The sequence below is a fragment of the Neodiprion pinetum genome, chromosome 1 (genome assembly GCF_021155775.2).
Source record: "Neodiprion pinetum isolate iyNeoPine1 chromosome 1, iyNeoPine1.2, whole genome shotgun sequence".
Lineage (NCBI taxonomy): Eukaryota > Metazoa > Arthropoda > Insecta > Hymenoptera > Diprionidae > Neodiprion > Neodiprion pinetum.
Window position 1 is genome coordinate 4,104,412 of NC_060232.1, and position 25,828 is coordinate 4,130,239.

The following is a 25,828-nucleotide window of genomic DNA, read 5'->3' on the forward strand; positions in this document are numbered from 1 at the left end:
CTCCGTTCGTTGCGATGGTGTATCTTATGCTCGCACTGCGTTTCCTTCTTTGCGATCTTTCCATTTCCCCCCTCGGAGCTATTGATTTCACATTTGGACTCGCAACTACACGACGGCAGTGAATACAGCGTAGACCAGGGTTCTAAAATTACCATTCCGTGCTTTCAGATCGTATAAAAAGAGTTGTTGCACCGCAGGTTCGTTTCAATTTTCCAAAAACTGTCGTACCGATATCTGGATGATCGAGCGATTTTCACTCTTTCAAAGAACAAAAAAAATAATTGTCAGCCTCTCTCAGCGGGGATGAAAACTCCCGATTCGGTGCCGGAGCTGACGTCCCTTCTCCCCGCGGGGGGAACTCGGCTTGTCCCTCGGGATGAACCCTGCAGGGCCGATAAACGAGGCCGCGTTGATTGTGCGTGACCTCGATACACCAGTCGTGACACTCGTTTCGAGAATCTCTCACTTCCTGCATCCGGGTTTGCTGGAAGAACCGTGAGAGAAAAGGATCCCGGATTTATCAGGGACGCCGGGATGAAATCTCCCCGATTCCGGGAGAAATTGCGTCAATTCCTGCGGCTTCTACTACGGCCCGTTGGTTTATTCACGGGAATGCGATTTATTCAGAAAAGGATAAAAAAAAGGGGGGGGGAGGGAGGCCAGGTGGGCGGACGAAAGTCGTGAGAAAGGGGAGTCAACTATCGCCGACGAAATTTAAACCAGTTTTGAATTGCCCTGCAAATTTTTGGCGCCGAAAATAATAGTGGCGAAGCTTTTTCACCGACACAAAGGGGGATTCTACGAGCTGGAAAATCCGTGGTGGGAAGGGATCGATCGATCAATCATTCCCAAAGCTACCGCGCTAATTAGCTCGTTTGCTAATTACGACTCGTCGCGATGAACGAGGGGGGAGGGCACGTGGCCAGTTTCGCCAATGAGCCGGACGAATTACGTTGTTTCATCCCTTCGAAGGGCGTCTGTTCAACTCTGAGCATTAATATACCACGCCGTAAATGACTTCTGACCGTCGATCCATGGTCGGGGTTTTTCACCGTTGAGGGAATCGATCCGGGAGGGTTGAAAATCGAATACCTTACGTATAGAGAATTATACCGGCGCCTTCGAATCCCGAGTGTTTGCGGAATGGGGAGCGCATCGCGCGTGCGATCGTACACGGTGAAACAGAAATTTAATACCGAGCTTTTCATAGCCTCCGTTGAGCCGCCGAGGACCTTCGACGGTTCGAAGAAGTCGTTTTCAGGAAATAAACTTGAGAGTGGAGTTTGAGGGTCTCGAAGAGAGAGGTGAAGAGGCACTCGACAATTTCCGTTGCGAGGTCGTCATTTTTACAATTTCAGATTCGTAACTAAGTTCTGAAAAACTCTACGAAGCTTTGCGATAGCCTTCGAACGACGCCGCGGACACCAAACATGGGCCGACAATTTTCCCGTCTAAAAATTCTAGCTCGCCTGCTATTAAACTGCGGCGTTTAACCGCTCGCGCGAGAAAGTTGTCGTCGGAGGAATATGCGTCGTTACCCCACGTTGGGGTAGTTAACCGTGGATTTGCGGGTTTTGCGGGTTTTGCGGGCGTGTGCGAACACCCGCCGGATCTTGGAATCGCGGGTGTGAACCTTGAAGGGAGCCCTTAAGCGCGTGACAAAACTTACCGCACGTAAACTTTATCAGGGGACTAAAACGCGGCTGAGCGAGCCTTGCAGGCTCTCGCCCGATTCCGGGGAAAAAAAGGTCGAAGACCTTCCGATGCCTACTGGAATATTAAATTCCCAGGCGAATCGGATTAATGCCGGTTCGATCGCCCCTGGCTTCCTCGAGGCCTGCAGGCTCTTCAAGCCCGAATATACGATCGTCGCCAGCGAGCCTCGACTTTGCGTCGAAAATTCGTCGTGGAAACAGAGAACATATTCAGAAAAGAAATGGTCTCCGACCTTTGTACCTTCGGCATTAGAAACGATCGTGCTGCAGCGGTCAAGAAACCGGAAATACCCCGGGAAGTTGGCCAGAGTGAATCGTAATTCCTCGGTGGAAGCAACGTTAACGAAACGTAACCTTGTCAGGTGGCGACCATTTTCCGGAGCGTTTTTGGCCCGGATCCACAATCCTCCGTACATCGGTAACCGAGCTAGAACCACACGGATCAAGATTGTAAAACCGATGGTTCTAAGCGACGCGACGCATCGGATAATTTTCCATAGTTGTTGGACATTTTTGTTTTTCCTCATATTCTCACAGTCAGATATCAATATTTTCTAAAACCCTTCTGTTTCCAGCCTGCGAACAGGTCAAGTTTGGAGTCCAGGCGGTCTTCGGTCCGTCGGATCCGATCCTGGGTCAACACATTCACAGCATCTGCGACGCCCTGGACATACCGCACCTGGAGGCGAGGTTGGACCTGGAGGCCGAGGCGAAGGAGTTCAGCATCAACCTTCACCCGGCGCAGACTCTTCTCAACACCGCCTATCAGGACGTCATGGGTTTCCTCAACTGGACGAAGGTGGCGATCATCTACGAGGACGATTACGGTAGTACCGGGCGCCATTTTCTACCGAGTAATCCAATTTCCAGTTCAACTCTCGGAGGCGCTAATGCCTTTCTGGCTCGGTGCCACTGGCTGATCGCAGTTTAGATCATCGTCGACGACTTTCGCCGGTGTATGATGATAATTGTCGCGCATTAGCTCGATGACTTTGCGCCGCGAGAACGGCTCGCCGATTCGAGAGGAGAAAATCTTAAATTAGAGGTCCAATATCCGCGACGTCGTATAATCTTTCAATATCGGCGTATCATCGCGCGCGCACGTTCCTCGGTTCGATCGATGAGGAATGCGCCCTGAGACTCAGAACCGCCTTCGCAAGTCATTCATCATTCTTCGTTAGCGATATTTGATAACGCTCAGGAACGAACAAGTTAATAACACGACGTTCCGAAACCTTCGTGACTCGAATTGAAACTCGAATAATAGTCGGCAAGGCCGATTAAGGACCTCTCTTCTCGCGGCGTCAGCCTTATTATGGTACATCCTTGCAAATTTACCCTCTGCAGGATTACAAGCGTTCGGGCGGCGATCGGTACCTCGATAAAATTCGTGATTCTCGACGTTCGATGTCTCAAGATCCTGCTCAGCGTCACCGACGATGTTCCGAGCTACGCGAAATTTGTTTAGACTGACAAATTGTTCGGCGGGATTCTACGCGGTGGCGGAAAAATACGAGCTAATGAATTTAGGATGAATTATTATACGTGAGAAAAACGAAACGCCTCGAGCAATATTTCTACGTTACTTGAGTTCGGAGAAATAGTAGCTATTTTTCCGGTTTACGCGATGCTCTGCTTCCGAGATAATGCTCCTAACAAATTACCCTCTTCCGCGGACCGGCTAATCCTCAACGTAATCCACCGCCTAATCTACTACGAAAAAAACTGTATATACACGTATACTACCTGCATGTATATAAACTGTCGACGATTCCATCCCCTACAGGATATGTCTGAGCGGAGTAGATATTTCACTCCGGATGCGGCGGGTCTGGAGTCCGAGGGAATATAACCATTTTGCAAATGGAACATGGTTGCAAAGGTGCAAAGAGCAGTTGGCGTATAATTGAAACGAATGTAAGCCGATTAATGAAAATAAACATGCAGACGAGCTTACGAATGAGTAACGAGTAAGCCGGCAAGTCGAAGCGTTTGTAACGAAACGTTTCACCGTCTTAGCGTAGCTGTGAGGGAAGCTCGATCCAGAGTAAACATTATTATCCGAATTGATGAAAACGCGAGACCCTCCGAGACTCTAATCAATTACAGACAAGATCTCAGCTCGATTAACACCGCGCAGATCTCCGAGGTCGACACTCGCGTCCTAAATTTCTATCGTTTCTATTATTGTTACCGCGATAATTTCTTCGACGAATCTAATTAACACTCCAGCGACAATTCCGCAGCTGGTCGTGTGTTAGAGTTCGGATTATTCGTCGAGTTATAAGCAGCTTTGGCGACTCATAGAGACGAAGCGAGTGGATATCCGAAAAGGGTTGTTGAACACGTGACGCGAAGGCGAAGATCGTCGACCCTGGACTTTGTCGAAGCTCTTTCTCGGCAGCCAGGCGAGACGGGATCTGTTCAGAATACAGGAATGAGAATTCCCGTCGACGTTACGCTGCAGCACGTAAAGCAACGTCGTCTCGTTTTTAATTGCGGTTGGATAATTCAATGGCAGTCATGTGAATTCAGTGACTGCGTTGGCGGATAGTCGGAACTGTCTGGGGGCGGAAGAGCCGGGGTGGGAAATGGAACGGGGGGTAGAAAGGAAACCGAGTGGGAGGAGGAAACAGGGTCGAGGAGAGTGCGGGGGCGACGGCGACGCCGACGTCGCGGCGCTTAATCGGCGCTCCGGCTCGAACTCTGAAAGAATCCGCTCAACTGCTCTATTTGAAGGAGGTCGAGTGCGCGCTTGGCTCTCCATTGAAACATCCCCGGCACTCTGGGCTGCCCGTTCGTCCTCCTCGCCCCCCTCGTCCCCCTCGCACCGTCATCCTCCTGAATTTCAACCCCTCGAATGTCTTGATCGCGCCAAAAATACCGACTCTCTAATATTTTTCGCTACTCGAGGTCTTGCCCCAAATCCCCGCTCCGTCAACACTGTAAATCCGGAGCGCAGGACTTTAACGACGAACTTTTTACACCGGGAAATAACGTCGCTCGATAAAATATTTATTCTCATTGACGTACGTGCACTTTGGTGCTTCTTCGTTACGCGAGAGCTTCCAGCCGCAGCTTTCCTTCTTGAATTTTATTGGTGCAATGGTGTCACTGGCTTGGTTATAACAAGTGTTTGAAAAAAATGCAGAATGCTGCAATCGAGCAGGTCTCATTTCTTTGCCACTTTATTCGTGACCTGGTTACGCAGATGACTCTTTTTTCAGTTTATCGCACTGCGTACAAAGTGTAACGTGAGTATTGAAATCGTTCCATTCAACATTCATATGTATGCGGTGCGAATTACAGTATAAAAGTTTGTTAAGCGTACCTGGATCGGGTAGCTTTTCATTTACCAAAACCGCTGGAACGGCAAGTTGGGTTTGATATTAGCAGCAGTCGAGTCTTGTATAAAACTCGACGTCAGTCACCTCAGCCGGTCCGCGATTCAAACGCTGAAAGTACCGAAAAGCAGGGGAGAAGAAAAAACAAGGAAAAGTCACGTTCGGCTCGTTTTGTTCAACAGAGTTTCAAATGGATTCAGTCGGTTGGGTAAAAAGTTGCTCGCCTCGACCCTTCGAATGGCAGGGAGGTTTCACACCTTTGCGGTGCACAGCTATTCGCAACGTCACGTAATTTCGTGACCTCTCAAACCGCCTGAACGATATTTTCAAGCCCGTGTTCCCGTCGCCGTCTCTCCTGCATTTTCAGCCTCGTAAATTACCCTCCATAAGAGGAAACGTGTTATTACCGAGGAATGATCAAAGTCGCGCCAAACAATCGGTCAGTGTAAGACTTTTTACCGTACTTCAAGACTGATAAGATTAGGAAAATGGTGAGGTAAGTGGACCAGTTATTGACCCTGTCCCAATTATTTCCCTTTTTTGGTTGTATCTGTTCGATCCTTAGTTGCAAAATTATTGGAAAATAAATTTACAGTGTCTAATCCTGTAGGAATTGGCTTTAGTCATCGAGATATTCACAATTTGTGTCGTCAATTTATAATTTTGGAAAATGAAAGGGGTCAATAATTCGGTCTAAGCGTGTCAATAACTGGTACACTTACCTTACTTGACGATGAACCGGGTCAGTTAATTTTTGCATTTGCGATCGCTTATTACACTGATCTGCAAAAAAAGATCTTATTTCAGCTACATGGGATATTTTTGGTGAATAATGTTTTCGAGAGTGCTGAATCCAAAAATTACTTTCATTCCTTTCGATAACGTACAGTATTTTTTCAGATTACAAGTGTTTGCATAAAAAAAAGTATCGCAATAATGAAAAAAATATCATTTCATTGCAACAGACTAAACAATATTTCTTATGAATTTAACCATACAATTTCTTCATGGAATGTACTTAACATTCCCCATTCATTCTTTTTGCCTATGAAACCTTTTCTTCTTCTCTTTGATACTTTGAACACGCTTCCGCTTTCCACTTTCTGTTTCCCTTTTTGTATTTATTCTCGCGCCTCACTCTAATACATATTAGATGAAACTAAATACTCACTTTTGCGTATGATTTTTAGAATAAAGAATTGGATACCAGATTTTGAGTGGAGCGGGAGTTTCACTCTGAATAAAATGAAACAAGAGTTGAAAAAAAAACCCGACGTATTGGAATCGTTTGACTATTCGTCCCGGTTTCAGTGAGTAAAAATTCATAAGAAACGGTATAAAAAAAACCTGTGCAGCATTCTGGTTGCAGACCTGTGTTCTAAGTCCTTATAATATCCAGGCCAAAGTGATTCGGAGTAACGGTTGAACGGAGTTGACAATACTCTTTATAGCCGAACGAGGGTCTTGACAGCTTTCCGAACGCGACCGGCGAATTCATCGAGCCGAAATATCAGCGGTTCGGTACCGCGAATATGACCGAGATTGTAAACATGCAGAGGAAACGTTAGGATATTGAATCCGCGGGTGGGCGTCGTTGCGTAATCGTTGAGGATAACCTGCATCTCAGGGGGTGGCGGAATTGGACGTAGAGAAAGTGTGAGGAAAAGATACGGCTCCCCGGCGAGTAATGCGGATCCTACGAGGTCCGGACGTAAAGATATCATCCCCAAGATCCGTCGGTGTATCGGGGTTATTACCGAACGACTTCGCCACCTGCCAATACCCTCTTAGAAACCGGACCAAAAAAAAAAAAGAAGAAAAAGAAAAAGTCTTACGTTGAACCCTCGTATCGCCGACGAGCCTTATACCGTGCACTGTGTACAGCTTGCGATAACATTAACTGACAGCGATATGATCCACGTGTTGCGTTTCATTCCAACTGTCCGCTTCTCCGATTTACGTGTATAATGTGACATCTGCATTCGTTGAACGACTTCGTCGCTATCCCCGTTCTCAGGTCTCGTTAAGCTCAGGGAGCTCGTTCGCAGTCCGAGGTCCCGGGACATGGAGATCCATCTGAGGCAGGCGGGTCCCGAGTCATATCGTCAGGTCCTCACGGAGATCAAGACGAAGGAGATACGGAACCTGGTCGTCGACACGAAGCCCGAGCACATGCACCACTTTCTGCGAACGGTAAGGTTCCGGCCCTAACCACACTAGACAACAACCCTAAACTAAGCTAAACTTGCAAAGCAAAGTTGAGACGACCCCGCAATTAGTGAACGCGGATGGATCCGTTCTTGCAACTTGATCCCAGACGCCGAACGAATTAACTGTGTTCCAGATACTGCAGCTTCAGATGAACGACTACAATTATCACTATCTGTTCGCAACGTTCGTGAGTATATTTCTGAAAGAATGCGCAAGCTCGATGATCCCGGGTAATCGATGACCTTTCGTGTTTCAGGACATCGAAACGTTCGACCTCGAGGACTTCAAGTACAACTTCGTCAACATGACCGCGTTCCGACTTGTCGACGCTGACGACGTTGGGGTCAGGGGCGTACTCAGGGACATGGAGAAATTTCAACAGACCGGAAACACGATACTCAACAAATCTCGGGTCATTCAGGTGAGCGATGATCGGATCTCGATACTCGCGGTTTTCGGCGGCGTTTCGCAAAAATGGACGGAGGCCAAAAGCTCCGAGTTAACGGTGTGTTAGAGAGCTTGAGAGAGGAATTCGCCTTTCGTATTTCACCGCGATGCGCCGTCGAAAGTCGAGGTATTGTGCGAAAAGTAGAAAACGCGGGTAAACGCTTGCCTGGTTAGATTTTATGGGATTAAATAACCAGACGTTTGAGGATATTTGCAATGGATATTCACGGCTCTTGCCGAGCATCGCAGTGTCGATTCGCATGGAGGAAAGTCACCGCCAACGAATCTTTAATTTCTATCTCCCTCTCGCGTTTTCTCGAGGATAAAAATTTTACCCAATAAATACAAAGGTCGCACGGATCTGTTTTAGCCTTCAGCTTTCCAACGGCTCCGTTTTACCTTAGCGAGCATTCTAATTGTCCCAATTAAGCCTTACGGAGAAAATTGTTTTAATTGGGGGTGGATTAAGAAATGTAAATTTGGCCATTCCGGGACGGGCTTGTTAAAATTCTCTAACTCACCTCTGGCGATATTTTCCTCCTCCTCCCCTTCGTCCCCTATTACGTATATACTCACCCCAACCAAAATCGGACGCGGCCTCACGCCGCGCGTAATTGCGCAAGGGATTCCGGAAATAGTCTCAAAGCTTGCAGACACTCAAAACTTGGGCGCAGGAGTTTCGAGACGCCACCGTCGCGTCGTTCCGTTTTTTATCCTTCTCAGTTTCCTCTTGAGATTATGAAACGCTGCAACGTAAACAACAAAGTTTTTTGAGGGGTGAAAAAACGGATAGTCGAATCGATTCGGCCACTCCACCCTATTTCCACCATTCGTTTAAATTTACATCTTTTCTTCGGCCCCCTTCTCGGTCCTCTAAGTTATAATAGCTAATAACTCTGGCGAATATTATTATCGCAGTTTGAATTTGGGGGCTCCGGTAAACAGGGGTGATATCCGCGAAATAAGGTCTTCGGTAGAGTTATTTTCGTTAGTGCTTCTCTCCATGATTGTAAAATATATCCAAATTGTATCGTTTCCTCATTCGATGAAATATCCATTTCCTGCATTCATATAAATAGATGGTAAATTATTTTCGGCTTCTCTTACTCTTCTCTATACACCTGCATGCAATTCGCAATACAATAACATTCGAAAAATTCGTTTGTTTGTCGCGCTATTGGTATAAAAATAAAAAAAGAAAAAAAAAACACAAAAACTATGTCGTTCTCTGAAAATTAACTGAATTCCAAACTCTGGTGCGTAGGTAGGGGAATGAAAATTCACGTTGATGTCTGTCCGATCCAATTGCCACTCGCCATGTGTCTACCAACGTATATACATATACATACATATATGTATGCATATACATATTGTATACATGCATGACCGGTTGTCCATCCGTCACGCTTGTCTGCCTGCAAGCTACACTTCGTGTGTATCCGATGCAGGATTGAAAGAAGGGTTGCGGGAGGGTAAAAGAAGTAAAAAAAAAACGCTGTGATTTGAATAAAAGGTTTGAATCGAACGTCGAAATTCACCCTCTGGTGTTCCTCTCCTGTCCAGCGAATCGGCGCGTATTCATTGTATCGCATTGATATATTTAAACAATTTTTATTTCATTTTATTTCAATCTCTTTTCTTTTTTTTTCACACCAATTTTCTTCCGCGGACGCGGCTTATTCTCGACTCGTTCTCACTTCATTCCCCGTATAAAATTTCTCACCCCCTCCCGAAATATCTTCCATGCAATTACAAATCATCCGCGGCATCACCACAGAAGTAAAATGAAAAGATCCGGGACTGCTTCGGTTGGCGCATGCATAATTTCCGGCACTTTGGAGCATCGGAGTTGAGAGGCGAGACTAGAAAGCCAAGATACGAAGGTGCGGGTTGGGATGGTCTGTGGCTGTCTGTCTGGCGCTAAACGCGTCGCGGGGCAAAAAGGAAAACTAGAGGGGCGGAGGGGGAGGGGGTCGCTCGGAGAATGCGGCTAAAGAGAGAGAGAGAGAGAGAGAGAGAGATGTGTATATATATCAAGATCTAGGAAAGCCCGCGGTGAGATGGGGGGAAAAAGTTGTACCCGGGGCGAAAAGACGCTGGCGGAAAACGTACCGCGGAGAAAAGAGTCGGAGAAAAATACACCCGCCTACACCCGCTGCACAGACAGACAGACAGACAGACAGACAGACAGATATATAACGCTTGCGAGTTAGACACGGGCACGTGCCGAGGAACTCGAGTCGCATACTGATTCCTCGGCTGTAGGTATACCTTATACTCCTGATTTCAGTCTTATACAACAAAACCCCCCGAACCTCGACGCGTAGGTACATCTAGCACCTTTTGCGAATTTTCTGTATCGTCTTCTTATTCTCGCGCCTGCAGCGGGGAAAAAAGTCAGCAGACGTCTGCGAAGCATTCGAAAATTTTTTATAACAACACTAAATCGTTTCCACACGGAGAGAAAAAAAAACGAGGATGAAAATTGTTGGGCGACCTTGGAAGAACCGATATTTTCTACGCAATATTTCAAATTTATTCCCTCGAAATTTACATTTCTTGTTTTGCGAAATTCGAGGGACAAGCGATGGATGCAGACTGTGGAAAGTTGGATTACTGGGAACGACGTCAGATTTTGGATGGAGAAAATTCGATTTTCTTATCCTCCGTCTCTCCGTCTTTGAAATACTGATTCCAACTCGGTCTTTGAGCGAGGCTCGAAGGCAGCGTGAAAATTTGTTATCGAAGAATCCCCTCAAGAGACCGCGTCTACTTATCTCGAAAAATTACTTACCTCTAAAAATGGTGGCGGTTCCGCGTCTCCTTCTTTTTCCCAAAGCCGGGACGTCGCGGGGACGAGGCTGCGAGTGATTCAATTTGCGTTGATGCGACCGAGTGAAAAATTCCTCGTTACATACGTAATACGTACGTACAGTTATGTAACGTAAATGCTAGAACGACATCGGTAATGGTGGGGGTTTTACCGATCTCGAAAGAATTCGCGTCGACGGAAGAAACCGCGCTCAAGATATAAAAATCGAGCGGAATAAGAATAAAAGAGAAAAATAAAATTAAAACCAAACGAACCAACAACCCGAATCTTATGTGTACATATGTACGAGAATCCCTCCGCCTTCCATACGTCGCCGCACTGAATCACGGAATTACCGTTCCACCGGCTAACCTTTGCCATTTTCCCCATAAATCATGCCGCGATATCTCGCACTCGAAGGATTTTATTATTTTATTTGTCACGTGCGCCAACTTCGCCTCCCTCCCTCCCTAACCTCTTCCTTACGCCCCCACCCACCTTTTTCCCATTTTTCCCTCGTTCCTCCTCGCTGCTTTTCCTGAATCAAACAGCTCTTACCCCCCACGACTTGTCGATACCAGGCCGAAGTTCGGCGTGCACGCGGTATCATCCTCTTAAAATTTATACTTATTTGTTCATTTTTCATATTTTTTTTTTTTTTTTTTTTCAATTCATTCATTTATTTTTTTCCCCTTGTTGTTATTACCCGTGACCAACGAGCCGTGACGACAATTTCAACCCTGGAAAATCCGAGGGGTGCTCGAAAATTTACATTTTCGTTTTCACCGAGCTTGCAGGCCGAGGCGTGTACGCAAACACACACCTACAGTCACCCCCGTACGTGTATAATGTGGGAATATTCCTTACATAGGGGTGGGGAAAATTCATCCCCTCTAACGCTTAAATGCCAGTTAAAGAGCTTCGTAAATTACGTTAATTCAAACGCGTTTTTTTTTTTTATTCTACCTCTCTTTCTTGCCCCAATTTTTCTCTTGAAAATCTAACGCTGCTATTAGGGAGAAAAGTTTTTTCAACGTGAAAATTGATTGCCGTCCGATGCTGCTGCTGCTGCTGTACGAGGATTATACAATTTTTCACATCTTTTTTAATAATACGAAAAGTTTTCGGTGCAACATCGGAAATAAGGTATAAATGAGAGGGATGAAAAAGATAAGGAAAGAGAGAGAGCAAGAAATACGGAAGTAACAAAGATAAGGCTCACGGAGATTGATCTCAATTTTTTTCCTCCAGCAAAAAACGAAAAACAAGAGCACAGCAGACTCGCAGAGGCGCGCGTCTACCGGTTTGAAAATGAAATTTACTCGCTGAGGGCGAAAAGGAAGGCGAATAAAAAAAGAACGAAATGCGGAAAGAATGTCCCGTTCTTACTTTCATTGCGCTCTAAATGCTAATACCGTTATCTATATGCACAAGATGAAAATAAAAGTCAATTTATTTAACGACAACTGGATTTTCCGCAGGTGATAACGCATCTCGACGGTCTTCGCTGCATTCCTTCTTGCACCCTCTTCGAACAGCTTTTCCCAAGTCCGCACTTATCGACGGACGAAAAACGAGCGAAATGGAAAATAAGTAACTGCCGAAGAAATATCGTAAAATATTTTTGTTTGCATAAACTCTGCATTTCATCTTTCTTCCATTAATCAGCTGCGTGGAGAGAGATGAGAAAAATAAAACGAAAACGGAATAAGTACGGACGTTATAACGGACGCTGCGGTAATTTAATACAGCGATCAAGTGAATAATTTACAATAATTGATGATAGCCTGACGTATTCTAATAATTCGCGAATAATACCTTGACTGCCAACCATTCAGCGGCTAAATCGTGCCGAGCAAGCCGGAGAGGGAACGGCTCGTATTATTCATATCGATGTAAATTTCATAGCCATTAGGGATCCACGACCGAATGACCCGGGCGCGTGCTGCGACGAGACTCGCGACGATTTGACGTTGCAAAACTACTGGAAACTCGATTAATATTTACGAACCTTTGACTGCTGCAGCTTCACTCGCAAACTACGTTCTCTTGATATTTCCCGTGCCAAGGGGTGGCCGGGGATGAAATTCATCGACCCTCCAAGCGAGCCAAAGTCCGCTTTCGTTTATTTCTCGAAAAAAAAAAAAAAAAAAAACATTCGTTAATTCTCAGCGTGTGTGTTTTTCAGCGGAAATTTTTCCTGTGCCTGTTTTTCCGTACTTGAGAATCGTTGGTGAAGATATTTTAAAAACTAAAACCATATCGCCTTCGCGGAGGGAAACTTGACGTAAATAAATCTTCGCTGAGATGTTTGGATGCTGAATTCAAAGATAAATAACGCAGAGTGAGAAAGCGATTCAGAGATTCGAGATGCGTGCAGCTTCCGAGTTCAGATGACCCGGAATTTCTAAAATTTTGTGAATAAATTTGAATCGCGAGAGGCAATATTCGGGGGTTTCGAACCACCCCCTTCGCGACCGACAACTGCAGCCTCTCAAATTTGAATTTAATTGCCCCTTTAGAGGCGCATTCGCGAATTCGCGAAAAGGAAACTGCAGAAGATAAGGTCTCGATTCGGCAGCTAAGTTTCGATGAAATAAACATCATTCGATATCTTCGCGCCGCAAGTGAATTAGGCTCTAGAAATTTAACAAGCTTACGCTTAATTCGTCGGCGGGGGAAAGCCGCCCTAAACAACCCCGCGGCTCATCGAACGGCTGAATAAACCAGCTGTAACCCAATTTGAAGCGACTCAAACAAACCGACGAGTCAGACGAAAGGACGCTATTTAACCCTCGACCACATCCCTCGAGCTCCGGCGTCTCTACGCTGTTCGGTGTCGTTATCAATCCACCCCTACTGACGCCGCTGCAATGCCCGGGTCTCAGGACCTTCTAAGTGACGCCCGAGTCCTAGATCTAGGCTCCGGCCGACGCCGGGGTGGCGGCGAAACCGGCGAAGGGGGTGGAGGGCGAAACGCGTCCGTTTAGAATCCCTTAATAACCCTTTGAATCGTACGCTTTTCCTAGGAGAAATTTTCAAAATTCAAACTGGCCGATCTAATATGGCCGACTGAAAATATGAAAATTGATCCGAATTGCTTGAAGCTCGTTCCTCGAGGATTTTTGGGAACACTGACAACGAACCTGAATTTCTGATGTCACGTTCGTTTTCAGCAACCCCGAAAAACATTGAGCAACGAGTTTCGAGCAAATCGGATCAATTTTTATATCTTCAGTCCGCCATATTAGATCCGTTACTTTGAATTTCGAAATTTTGACGACCGATTCGGTTTTATTGACTCCAAAAACACAATATCACAAGATCGAGTTCCACTTTCCTTGTCCTCGTAACCTTCCCACAATTACATGTATTCCGTAAAAAGACGCATTTTCAACACTTTGTTTATTTGTGGCGTTCACTATGTTCGCGGAATCATCATAATCCCTCTGAAAAAATCAACATCGGAATTTCAGAAGTCCAATTATGCAAAAAAAATGACAGCGATATCTGAAAAATTGAAGGTAAATTGAAACATTCGATTCAAAAAAGGTGTCTCATGTATATGATATGTTGGTCTGCAAAGGGTTAAAGAAGATTTGTCTCTTCCACAACAACGATGCTTGACTTGAGAAAAAAATATACACGTATAGTAGTCATTGGTTTCAATTGTGAGAAAGTGTCGGAATGCTCCTTTTGCGAGTGAATGAAAACCGAAACTTGATCCTCCCTCACGTGAGAATCATACCGTATAAATTCGACACCTCAGCAGCATTACAAAACTTGCGGACAAACCTCGGAAACTTTTTCCTTCAAAAGACTTTCATCACCCTGTTTTATTGCGTATTTTCTCCCCCTTCTTGACGACACTTTTCGTTTTTCTCTGACGAGTGAATATACGTATATTTTGCGGGACTTGATCCTCCGGGAAAATTTTTACCGTCAAAATTGCCGAGAGTGTGGGAAAAGTTTTTGAGCTTCGCATTAAGTACATACTCGGATAATGAGTCTGTTCTGTTTTAAACCGCAGTCTCGTAAATACATTCTCCAGAGATTCGCGAAACACGACGTCGCTGCTGCTGGTTACACGCGGTGACTAATTAAATCCGGACTCAAGTAACACGTTGCCTCGCGTACCGCAGAGTGGTACACCAGTGCAAACGTTGTTCGAAACGGAGATCAAGGCGGCAAACGAGTGCTTGCAATTCGCAAACTCAAAGGCTAGGAAGTGCACCGGAGAGAATCTATCGTCGAGGAAATATCCGCGACGGATTTTCCGAAAAGCCTTGGCAGTTTGCGCTTTTTTTCCCGGGCTGAACGGTTTATAAGTTCTCCAGATATATATTTTCTCAAAAATTTTACCAACAAATTACGCTAATTTTTTATAAAAAATCGACGTAACAAACGGATGAAACTTTCACGTAAACCGAAATCTTGAATGATTAAACGCGACATCGACCTCTGAGGAAGTTTGCCGTACGTGTAACTGGTATGTTGATCACGTAGGTACGTACGAGTATAGCATATATGTACACAGCGAGGATGGAAGGACAGGGAGAGGAGCGTCTCCTGCGAGATTTCGCAAAGATTCCATAGTCTGGAGGCTTCCTTTGGATCCACGTACCGAGGATGCGTAAACCCGTGGAGCTCGGAGCGTGTAAACCTGTTTGCATTGGCAGCTAGTCGAAAGTGCAGCATCATTTACCCATAACGCAGGGAGGGGGGGAGAGAATATTGAAGGAAGGTTAGAGACTTGTTTTGACACTCGCGGAACGCGAAGCGTCACTTCCGCCTCTTATTATTTTTTCTCCTCGGCCAAACGCCGACTTTCGACCCCTCAAGTACCCTAGAAGGCGACCCTGTGATTTACCGGAAATTTCCAACCGGCGACACCGGGTTTTCTCCACCCGACCCCTTTCGTGCCGCTTATTAAAAGGCGTCGAGTCGGTGCCGCCCTTGCCTCTTCCCTTGTACGTAGGTAGGGAGGTACGTATATACGACCCTTAATTACAGGGTTGATCAAAGTTGAGGCCGACCCGTGTGTCAATTTAATTCCAAGCCGAAGGAAGAGGCGGCTTGAGGCGGCGGCTGGTAACTTTTCTGCCGAACAGCCTGCGCACCCTGCGAATTTATACCTGAGAAAATTTAATTAGCAAAGTTTCGAGAGCTGATTTCGGCCGGAGACCGATTGACCGCGATGAAATATTGCGGTGGAAATCTGGCCAAGCTCGCCTATCGGCTGCTCGCTCGGATTTCTTCCCGTCTCGTTGCGTCCTCCGAACAGTCAGGCTCGTCTTGAAACGTTCGAATTTTCAGGCGGAACCAGCCCTGATGTACGACAGCGTCCAGGTTTTCGCCGTGGGCCTCAGGACCCTGGAACAATCGCACGCCCTTCGCCCAGCGAATTTATCTTGCGAGCTGGAACACCCATGGGACGGTGGCCTCTCCCTTATCAACTACATAAACTCGGTGAGTAGCTGGTAATTATTCTTCCCCCAATGGCACTCCAGCATCGCAAAATCCACCCGCGTAAATCGCCGGTTCAACGGCCCACGATTTCTAGTCTGGGCTTCATTCAATGCCCGGGACAATCGCCGTTCCGCACCGGAGCCGAGGTCCATTGGCGGCATAAATCCGAAAAAAGTACCGAACTCGCTTCCTGTATTCATCGCTATTTACCGTTGAGTCGCCTAAAATCTTTCTAATTCGTTTTGAAATTATTTACAAATCGTTTACAACTTCTTGAATCCCGTTGAAATTAGTTTGAAACTGTTTGACATCATTTTCAAACCTCTTTGAACTCTTTCAAGTCGTTCAGAACCCCTTGAAATTAGTTTCACACCGTTTGCAATTATTCCGAGACCAGTGGTAATCGCTTCAAACCACTTCAGACTAACTTGAGACTGTTTGAAACCGTTTCAAAACGACTTTAAATTACTCGAAACCTTACATCGATCTCGATTTGAAAAAACTTGGAAGCATTTTTCAACAGCTTCATACCGTTCGAAATCGTATTCAAACCGTTTTAAACCTTTTAAAATTGTTCGGCGCTCTTTGAACTTAGTTTGAAATTATTTGTGATAATTTTGAGACCGCTATTAGTCGCTTGAAACCACTTTAAAATCGTTCAGAATCGTTTGTAACCGTTTCGAACTGGCTTGACATTACTCGAAATCGCTTAAAAATCATTGAAAACTGATTGAAGTAAGTTTGAAAGAGTTTAATCTCATTTTTCAACAGCTTCGAATCGTTGGAAATCGTTTGTCACATGATCCGTAAGTTAACAGCCCCTCGGGAAAAAGGTGTGAATGAAATGGCGCGATTGTAATTGTGTCCGCACTTCCGCATACCGAATAAATTTCTGCCGGCTGTATGAATTGTTCATTTTAATACCTTGATATACGGTCCCGAAAATGTCCCCGCCAGAATCCCCGCATAAATCCTCCCGTGACGTGTGAAACCCAACCCACATAACCCGCTGAACACGCCGTCACTTTTAGTGGCACTCTGGCCGACTAATGGCCACGGTCAATCCCTCGTCTTGAGCGTTAGAAAAATTCGAGACAAAATTTCCAGCCTTCCCGCGGGCGTGTCGATATTTCGAAATTCGTTGACCCGAGCGATTTCTGTAATTACGATTCACTAATTGCTCATTCAATCCTTGCGAAACGCTGGGTTTATTGGAACGAAATTACTCCCGCTACAACCGTAATTCAAACAGTGAAAATCCAGGTTCAGCAATTTTGCGGCTTTGAATATGTGACGATTTTTGCGAGTCGAGCATTGACCGTGGTAATTGCAGCAAAACGCTGACGCACAAACGTTTGTCCGTAAAAATTTCGCGCATTTTATTCAGCCGGATTCTTTTTCAAGAGCAGTTCCTTTCAACCGTACGAACCCGAGCGATCAGATTTCACGGTATAGTGCTGCCCCCTTAAACTCTCACGTTCCTTTTCCACCCACCCGTGACCCTCACACTTTGACCTCGACGTATCATTCGGAACCCTTTTCGATAGTCAAGCCAATCTTAATGCGAAAAGAAAATACAGAGAAACGGAAACTACGTCCTCGATTCCTTCGAAGATATTCTCAGTCCGATTCGTTAAATATTTTTGTTGTAGAAATCATGGATCCGTTTTAACGGAGAAATTAACAGACGAGATCTGAAATCGAGTCCAATTATTTCGCCAACGTCTTGGCTCTCTTATGTCTGGATTCGCAGTGCTGATTAGGGAAGTCCCGCATAAGGTATATTTTCCTTCTGCTTCTCACCGCGTTCGCTGTACTTTTCATCCCTGTACTCACTCTCCGTAATTCTCCGAGAGTAATTACGTATCCCCAACACGTTCTCGGCGCCAAGAAACTGAAGCTCAACAGTCAACTTGCTGTAAATTTGTCTACCTATTAATGCTAAAAACTTGCCGCACGTGACTCGGAGGCATTACCGCATCAGTCTTAGCACAACGCTTGTTCAAATTACTACGTGGTTAGGTACTTATGCGACTGTACGGTGTGTGCCTACCAGAACTTTCCGCATGAAAATTGCATCCTCCTTAAACGCGCTTGAAATTATCGCCAAAGTTTCTCACCCTCAAATTCTGCTCCCCTACAGAGTCTGTCAATCCGTCGTCGTCCTTGAATCGATTGTCAAGGATAGAATTCTCAGTTTCCGCGAGAAATCAGGAACTTAGAGAGCGAAAACCTGCCGCCGTTTTCCTCACGTTTGACCATTCCTTCGGTATTTCACTCCGGCGTGGCGCTTAACTCGCGCAACGTCTTCGGCACTCCGTGAGGATCAGGATCGGAACGCAGCTGCACGGAGTAAGGGGTGTAAAAATATTTAATGACATAGATATCACGAGTGGGACTGTAGGTGCACTTTTATTCCCTACCCTCTCACTTCCACCCTCGATACCGGGCTGCTTCATACAGCAAGCGCACCTTGCACTTCCTGTCGGGGAAACGGCAAAGCCTTTCAGGTTTACGGGCTTGTAATCCTCCTGCAACGCAGCTTTCAACGCGCGATCCTGGCTGCGAGGACGTGCCGGGAGCCAATGCCGTCTGAAACAGGATTATAAAGCTCGGGATGGGGGGAAGATGGAAGGAGGATGTATATTATATTCAAAATGATATACTCGAGGAGTATTTTTATATGAGGCCTGCTCCCAACTCTCTCCTCTTCTCTTTTTCACCCGGACCCCAAAGTCACAAATCGACTTTGACCTTCGGGTAATTGGTCGAAAATATTCAGTTTAGCGTTTTAATCGATGGTTATTTTCTTCCTTTGCAGGTTGAGCTGAAGGGAATTTCTGGACCGATAGAGTTCAAAGAGGGACGCCGCATTCAGTTCAAACTCGATTTACTCAAACTCAAGCAGCACTCGCTCGTCAAGGTAAAAACGATGCTATTTTTTATATCGCCGTAATACCAGCGGTTGCTGGTACGATGTGTATAAAATATTATGTGTATATACTTTTGACGAGTCGAGTTTATACTCGAACTCGCGGCCGACGAGACATTTCGTTTTATTTTCTTTCATTCCCAAGCAGCAGCTCGCTTTCACCCTCGATTTTACTATCATATACCTCGGCTGGCTTTTAAATCGTAAAATTGACCTGCGCAGGTGGGCGAATGGCGACCAGGTTCCGGCATCAACGTTACCGACAGGGCGGCTTTCTTCGAGCCAGGAATCGCCAACGTCACCCTCGTCGTCATAACAATTTTGGTAAGTCAAGACCGGCGACGGATCCGTACCTTTATATTTTTCGTCGTTCCTCGTTTCCTCGAAAATTCGGCAAATGAGCCAAAATGAAATGACGAAATCGTTACGTACTTCGCGGACGACGATTCCGCCCTGCAAATTCAATCCCCTCTTACCTTCGTCGTCGGCGCTTGTTAATGCGAAGGAAAAAAAAAAACAATGTGAGAAGAAGGAAGAAGATGAAAAAAAAAAAAAAAAACTAACAACCCCGTATCCGATAGGTGTGAAGTCTTTTTTATAACCTCCGGATTAGAATATCACCTAGAAGCCATATTACGCGAAATCACTTGAACTCCTGTATATAATAATAAGTGACTTAAAGTCATTCGAAGTCTTACGCAGTCTCAATGTTCGTCTTTCATCAATCGATGGAGGGTCTATAATCCCTTGGTCCGATTAAAAAATAGCCAAGTCTTTACGTAATACTTTACAGTCCGTCAGTCGGTGACAGGAAGGAAAGAAAAATGTTAATTCTAAGCTTGTTATCGGTAATCAGCGGAGAGATAGAGACGCGCTCCTGATTGACGTTTATATTTGACCGGACAAATTGGTTGGAAATACGTAATACACGGATTGAAACAAGGGAGAAATTCCGTTCCTGGACTAAGGAGGATGAGGACAATTGCCCCGGGAAAAAGCATCGATCAATTACTTCGGACGAGGAAAATCCTCCTCGTATATAAATTCATTTCCAGAGAATCGGGCACGGAGCCGAAGTCGCGTGGGCGAAGGCGAAGGTAAAGCGAAAAGGTGGGCCGAAGGTCCGCGCATACCCCTCAACCCGTGGGAAATCATCCCCTAGGATAATAGCCGGAGCCCCATTTTGCCACTCAGCCTCGCAGCGTTCTCCTTCGGCTGCAAACCTCAGGCCGAAAACCATCCCCCGCGATCAGGCTTGACCCGGGATAACTCACTTAGGTCCTCCATATTCCCGTTTAAATTTCACCCCGTCTCGAATTTCGGCCGAAATTTATAACGTAGAAAAATTCATTGCCCCGACGAGAGCTCGCGACGGTCAAAATCCTCCACCCCCCCTTTCCTTTTTTCTTTTCATTAGACCTTGGATCGATTCTACTTTTTTTCAACGTCGTTACCGTTCTTGGCGGTGACAACCGGACCTCGTGATTACCTTCAACCTCGTAACCAAGGATTACGGATTCTCCAAGCCGGTTACAATTGACTGCAACGTAAACCCGATGTAAGGTCTGTAATACGCTCTGCACCGCATTTCCTTCGACGCCTAGGTGACAAAAGATGGTTGGGAATCGATATTCAATACCGGGTTTAAGATCTTCCGGGTATGTAGACGGAGACGAGAATTGAGTGAAGATTTTTCAGCCTTACTCTTTCTTTCGTTCATTCTTACACGTTTACTTCCTCTTGTTACTCTTGATTTTTATTTTTATTCGGGCATTTACTTCACCCGCAAGTATTTTCCGACCCGATCGTTATGCGGATGTATAGGTATAGGTTGTACGTGCGAAAGTACGAACAAGTGTAGGTACTACATGGATAATTTGCAGGAGGTCGAGAAAAGGGGTGGAAAACTTTTGCAGGCATTTTCTCACCGCTGCTCGGCTAAAATGAAATCGCGCGATTCTATTTTCCATTCCCGTTCCCACTCCTGATTCCGCTTTTGAAAAAAAGACGAAGAATAAGAAAAATCGAGCCGGAGTAAAAAATAAAAATAAACAAAAACTAGAATTAAAACTTCTTTCGGGCCATTTCTCACACGGATCTACATATATATATTATAAATCCTCAAGCCCCGCGGTTCTCTAATTGATGCCGCCATATTTCAAGCCCCCTTTTTCACCGCCCCCATGCAGCACTATATACGTATACCTGCTATGTACATATATAAGTTAGGCCGGTAATTTTCTGTCGTGCGAATTAAAGTCCGGCATCAATTTTACCGCCAAGGCTCACGTCAAATATTAGTTTTCGTTTCGTTATCGATAGCCGAGAGGCGTAAATATTGTACCATGAGAAAACATATTTTCCGCACGAACCGCACCACGCACACAGCTCTGATTTATGTTTGAGGAATCGGATGGAGCCGAGGAGTCTGCATTGCGAATGATTCTTCGCCCCTTCTCCCTTTTCCCTTCTCCCTTCTCTCTCTCTCTCTCTCTCTCTCTCTCTCTCACTCTCTCTTCTATCCCTTTCAGTGCAAATAGGCTTTTTTGAGGTCAATTCGATTCCGCGATTTCAATCGTATCACGCGAGTAGTTTTCCAGCCTGTGCTGATCCGGATAGCCGAAGGTACACGATATTAGCACGAGTGAGCGGCTCACTGATCGTAAAAACTGGTTTATCCCGCTGCCGCAATTGCCTTTGAGCAGCGGCAGAAGGACGCGAAAGATTAATGCCCGTGCAAAACGAAACGCGGAATGAAGTTTGGAAGCGCGGAAGCTTGGGCAGACTCGACGTGGTGAACGTATTGAAAAATCGTCATTCGGTTGTGTATCGAGAGTCGAAAAGTGCGTTCGCTCTTATAAATTCGCCGTTAAATTCGAGCCGCGTGAAAACAGAGGGCTGAGAAAGCGGAAATTGATTGCACCGTGCGAATTATCGTTGCAGCGAGAGGCTGACGATTTTATTTTTAAACTGTGATAACTGTCAGTCACGATTTTAACACCTTTGTTTTCCATGACGCGTCATCTCCCCGAACGAAACCCGAACGACCGTTTAACTTCCCGTCAAAACGCCTGATACGATGGAACTTGGCCTGCGCAGGAGACGCCCTACGTGATGATGCATTACGAGAAAAATTATACGGGGAATTCACGGTTTTACGGATTTTGCGTCGACCTGCTCAAAGTGCTCGCCAAGGAGGTCGGATTCTCGTATCGAATGGAGCTGGTTCCGGACCGGAAATACGGGGCGAGGGACCCGGAGACAGGCGAGTGGAACGGCATCGTCAATGAACTCATGCGACATGTACGATTTGGTTTGTTCGTTTCATTTCTTCCCCCTTTCGTTATCCGTAAGACTTGGAAGAACCGCGCCTTCGCGCCTTCTTCGCTCACTCTCTCACGTCGTTTTTCCTCCTCTCGCCGCTTATATACAGTACACGTATACGCACGACACGCACTAACCCCCCACACCCCTCTTGTTCTTCACCATCCCTCGACACACCCTCGCCCTCCTCCTAGGCTACGGTCTTAGCTTGACCTTTGACCCAACGCTAGGGATTTTCTCCTCCCATTACCACCCGTCACACACTCGTTCGAAGCTAAAGTAAAGTAGACCGGTGTAATACAACACGATTGTTACAATGGTATATAAGTTGAATTACTACTCGCACTTTCACGTTATCCATGCCCCAAGTATCTTGTGTGTTCCAACGTCGTCGGGATTCTTTCCAACATTTCTAAATCATGTTACAGACGTTTCTTTTATTCCCTACGTTACTTTGGATTTTACGCTCCGCTTATATACGGCCGGGTAATCATCGTGAAGAAGGTGTACCGTCCGATTTTCATCTGGGTAACGAATAGCTTCGCCGACGTCTTCTTCAATACGCCGTGAAATATCATCTTCAAAATTGGAGGAACATTTTTTCACCCATCAGCCCCGTCGACCTGGTCTGACTCGCATGGAGGGTCAGCCGGTGCGGCGTCCAGAACTGGTGAAAAAGTACCCGGACCACCGTTAAAAATAATAGAAAAACATCACGGCCCGCAGTCGCGTGTTTCATAGCTGCGGGATGTTAATCTTACAAGTCACAAAACCGGCGGTAGAATGAATTGGGTAGTCGGTAGAAACGGCGAGTCTAGAAGTTAAGGTGCAGCGGGCGGATCGTCGTCTGGTGAGAATTGCGTGTTTCCCGCGTGTTCCTCCCGCCTTTTTCTCTTTTTCTTCTATTTTCGTTTGTCGTTTCTCTCCTCCTCGCTTATTAACTCGAGCCGCGGCTTGGGACGGAGGGTTGGGACCACGCGTCCCTTCAGCATCGCTAGTCCTCCAGGATTCCTTTCTTCTGATCCCCGTAGGAGCAGCCATACGTGATGCTCGGGGCGCAGGCGAACCTCACCGGAAATTCGAGGTACGAGGGATTCTGCATCGATCTTCTCAAGGAGATCGCTAAGATGGTCGGATTCACTTACAGAATCGAACTCGTCCCCGACGGCAAGTACGGCGTCTACAACTACGAGACCGGCGAATGGAACGGCATCGTTCGTCAGCTCATGGACAAGGTGAGTCCTCGGATAATCGGGGAAACCCTGCGATCTATCCTCCAGGTAAGTCCCCCGAGTCCGTACGTCGCGCTGGTTGAATCCGGCGATTTAACACGTCAATTCCAACAGGTATTTTAACTCCCACTCGGCGTAGGAACCACTTGCATGCGGAGTAGCTAAAGACCGATTCCCCAAAGTGCAGTAAACCACCCTATTTGCCGTTTGCTTTGGCTTTCAGTTTCTCCTGCTCTTACGTTTCTACACTTATTATTACACGCTTGTTCTATAGGCGTATAATAGAGCGATTCCCATGTGCCTGGAATTAAACCCAGACCAGACGGTGGCTGCGACGTCCAATTGAGAATTCTCCGTGTTCGACACGATCGTTGTTTTCTATGTGCAGTCGGGAGGCCTGCGGCAATGTGTGGCTTGGTACATATATTTAATGGCTAACCGGACGAGTGGCCGTAAAAGGAACACGGCGTGAAGCAAGTGACCGGCAGTGTGTGCATACGTACAAGCTCCGAGAGTAAAAGTTTCTCCTCTTTCCAATTGGCCAATTAAAATGTGATCAAACTCGCGTTGACGATAGACGCGGATTAGTTGCCGGGATTTCAGAGTTTGGTTCACCGTGCGGAATAAACTGAACGCGAACCCGACGATAACGATAGTAAATTGAATAAATTAATAAAAATATACGTAAACATGGTAGCTCGTTTCGACAACATTTGTTGAAAGACGAGTCAGCCAACGGAGAACGGCAAATTCTGCCGGCTCGTTAATCACTCGGGTTCGTTAAAATCGCGAATCTGGAAAAAAGAGTCCCGGAAAGAGTTTTGAAATTGTGCGGAAAGTTTCGCCTTCGCTTTGCACGCGGTCTGAATTAGCGTTTCATCCGCGTCCCCGCGGAATCGCGACCGCAACGACGGACCTGCAGTATTACTGCACATCAACGCAAAAGTTAGGCGGTGCACGGCAGCGAATCGGAATCCATTTGCATACCAATGACCTCGAGGACTCGCTCTCCTACCATTCCTACTCGATCCATGTTTATACAGCTCAATCATATGGCGAAAATGATACAGATTTGAATTGTAGAAACGTACGCGGGTCGCGCGGTTTCGTTGCTGTGAACTACTTTTAACAAGGCTCATCTCCATTCTGTTATATTGATCTAGATTTAGCGAACCATCGTATTGGTTCAATTTGACGCTTGCGGTCGACCAGCTCTTGCAATAATACTGTTTTATCGACTGGGCGGGGAAAAATTAATCAACCATCGGAATTGAGTCCAGGTCTAACTATAAAACTCATTTTACTGCATCGACTGTCAGCATTTTATCGATCGGTCTAATTTTTTTTTTCAGCACTTCCCTAAACCTTGATGTTGATAAACTTCGTTATCTGCGACAATTTAACGCGCATGCGTTACTATACGAGAGCAATTGTTTACCAGGATGACCAACCGTCATAAGTTTAGATAACAGTTCCCCGCCATGTAAGTAAGGTAATGTCACAAATTTTGAAGCTTACGTTCACGACGGTTGGTCATCATGGCAAAGAACTGCTCTTGGATTTCAACGCATGCGCACTGAATTGTCGCAGATAACGGACCGTTCGGTCGTTAGCAATTCACTCTGTATATAATATATACATGTGGTTTTAACGTACAATAGCTATATTGTAAAGTAAGGGGGGAAAAACACTTTATTAAAGTCTTTTCTGCAGCGTCAGCGCGCGCCTATTCTCCTTCTGGGTAGTACAAGTACGATGATATCTAAGTCTTTTCGGTACATTAAACCCTCTCTCGTTAACACAGACTTATTAACTAAATAACTATAATCGTTTTCGTCCGCTTCACCGTCTCGCCGAAATTTCGCGCGTTGTCGTTACGCTTGAACGGTTCGACTTTTTCTCTGTCATAGTGAAATGGGATAAAAAAAAAGAAAAATCGACAAGGATTTTCGCCTCTCTATAATCATGACTATTCGTTATTTTCGATTATTAAATTATTTATTTATTTTTTTCACAATTATCAATTCGCTCGAAGGGGAAATAAATGCAAATCCTGCGATTAAAAATAAGATAAGCTCCGGCGTATAACAAGTCAGGTATGAAATTAGCTCGCCGCGCGTACTAAAGCCGCGTAACAGGTTGACAAATTAACAACAAAACCGTCATCCGAGTAACGCGGCTCCTGCGAGGGTGAAAATAAAACCCGGAAGAATTAATCATGTTTTTCCACGGTTAATTATCACCGCCACGTGCTTACTAATATTATCCTGGGCGAATTTCGCGCTTTACGTCAACCGGAAGAAAAGCCGGGACGAGAATTAGACCCGGACTCGTATAATCCT

The 25,828-nt window shown here is 45.8% G+C and overlaps 1 protein-coding gene across 14 annotated transcripts in view; it reads left to right on the top strand.

The window, feature by feature from the left end:
• Positions 1–25,828, top strand: part of LOC124224724 (glutamate receptor ionotropic, kainate 2) — a 75,342-nt gene that overhangs the window by 39,827 nt on the left and 9,687 nt on the right. For 9 of the 14 annotated variants that reach the window (XR_011177725.1, XM_069138202.1, XM_069138199.1 and 6 more), the window contains 9 exons: positions 2,291–2,542; positions 7,077–7,252; positions 7,404–7,457; positions 7,527–7,691; positions 15,846–15,998; positions 18,820–18,921; positions 19,153–19,254; positions 22,030–22,233; positions 23,286–23,489. Coding sequence is in view for 13 of the 14 variants with exons in the window: in XM_069138202.1 (XP_068994303.1) it covers positions 2,291–2,542; positions 7,077–7,252; positions 7,404–7,457; positions 7,527–7,691; positions 15,846–15,998; positions 18,820–18,921; positions 19,153–19,254; positions 22,030–22,233; positions 23,286–23,489 (1,412 nt within the window). In the remaining variant the exon portion in view is untranslated. The remainder of the gene's footprint in view (positions 1–2,290; positions 2,543–7,076; positions 7,253–7,403; positions 7,458–7,526; positions 7,692–15,845; positions 15,999–18,819; positions 18,922–19,152; positions 19,255–22,029; positions 22,234–23,285; positions 23,490–25,828) is intronic. The other 5 variants (XM_069138209.1, XM_069138211.1, XM_069138205.1 and 2 more) reach the window with 4 other exon arrangements.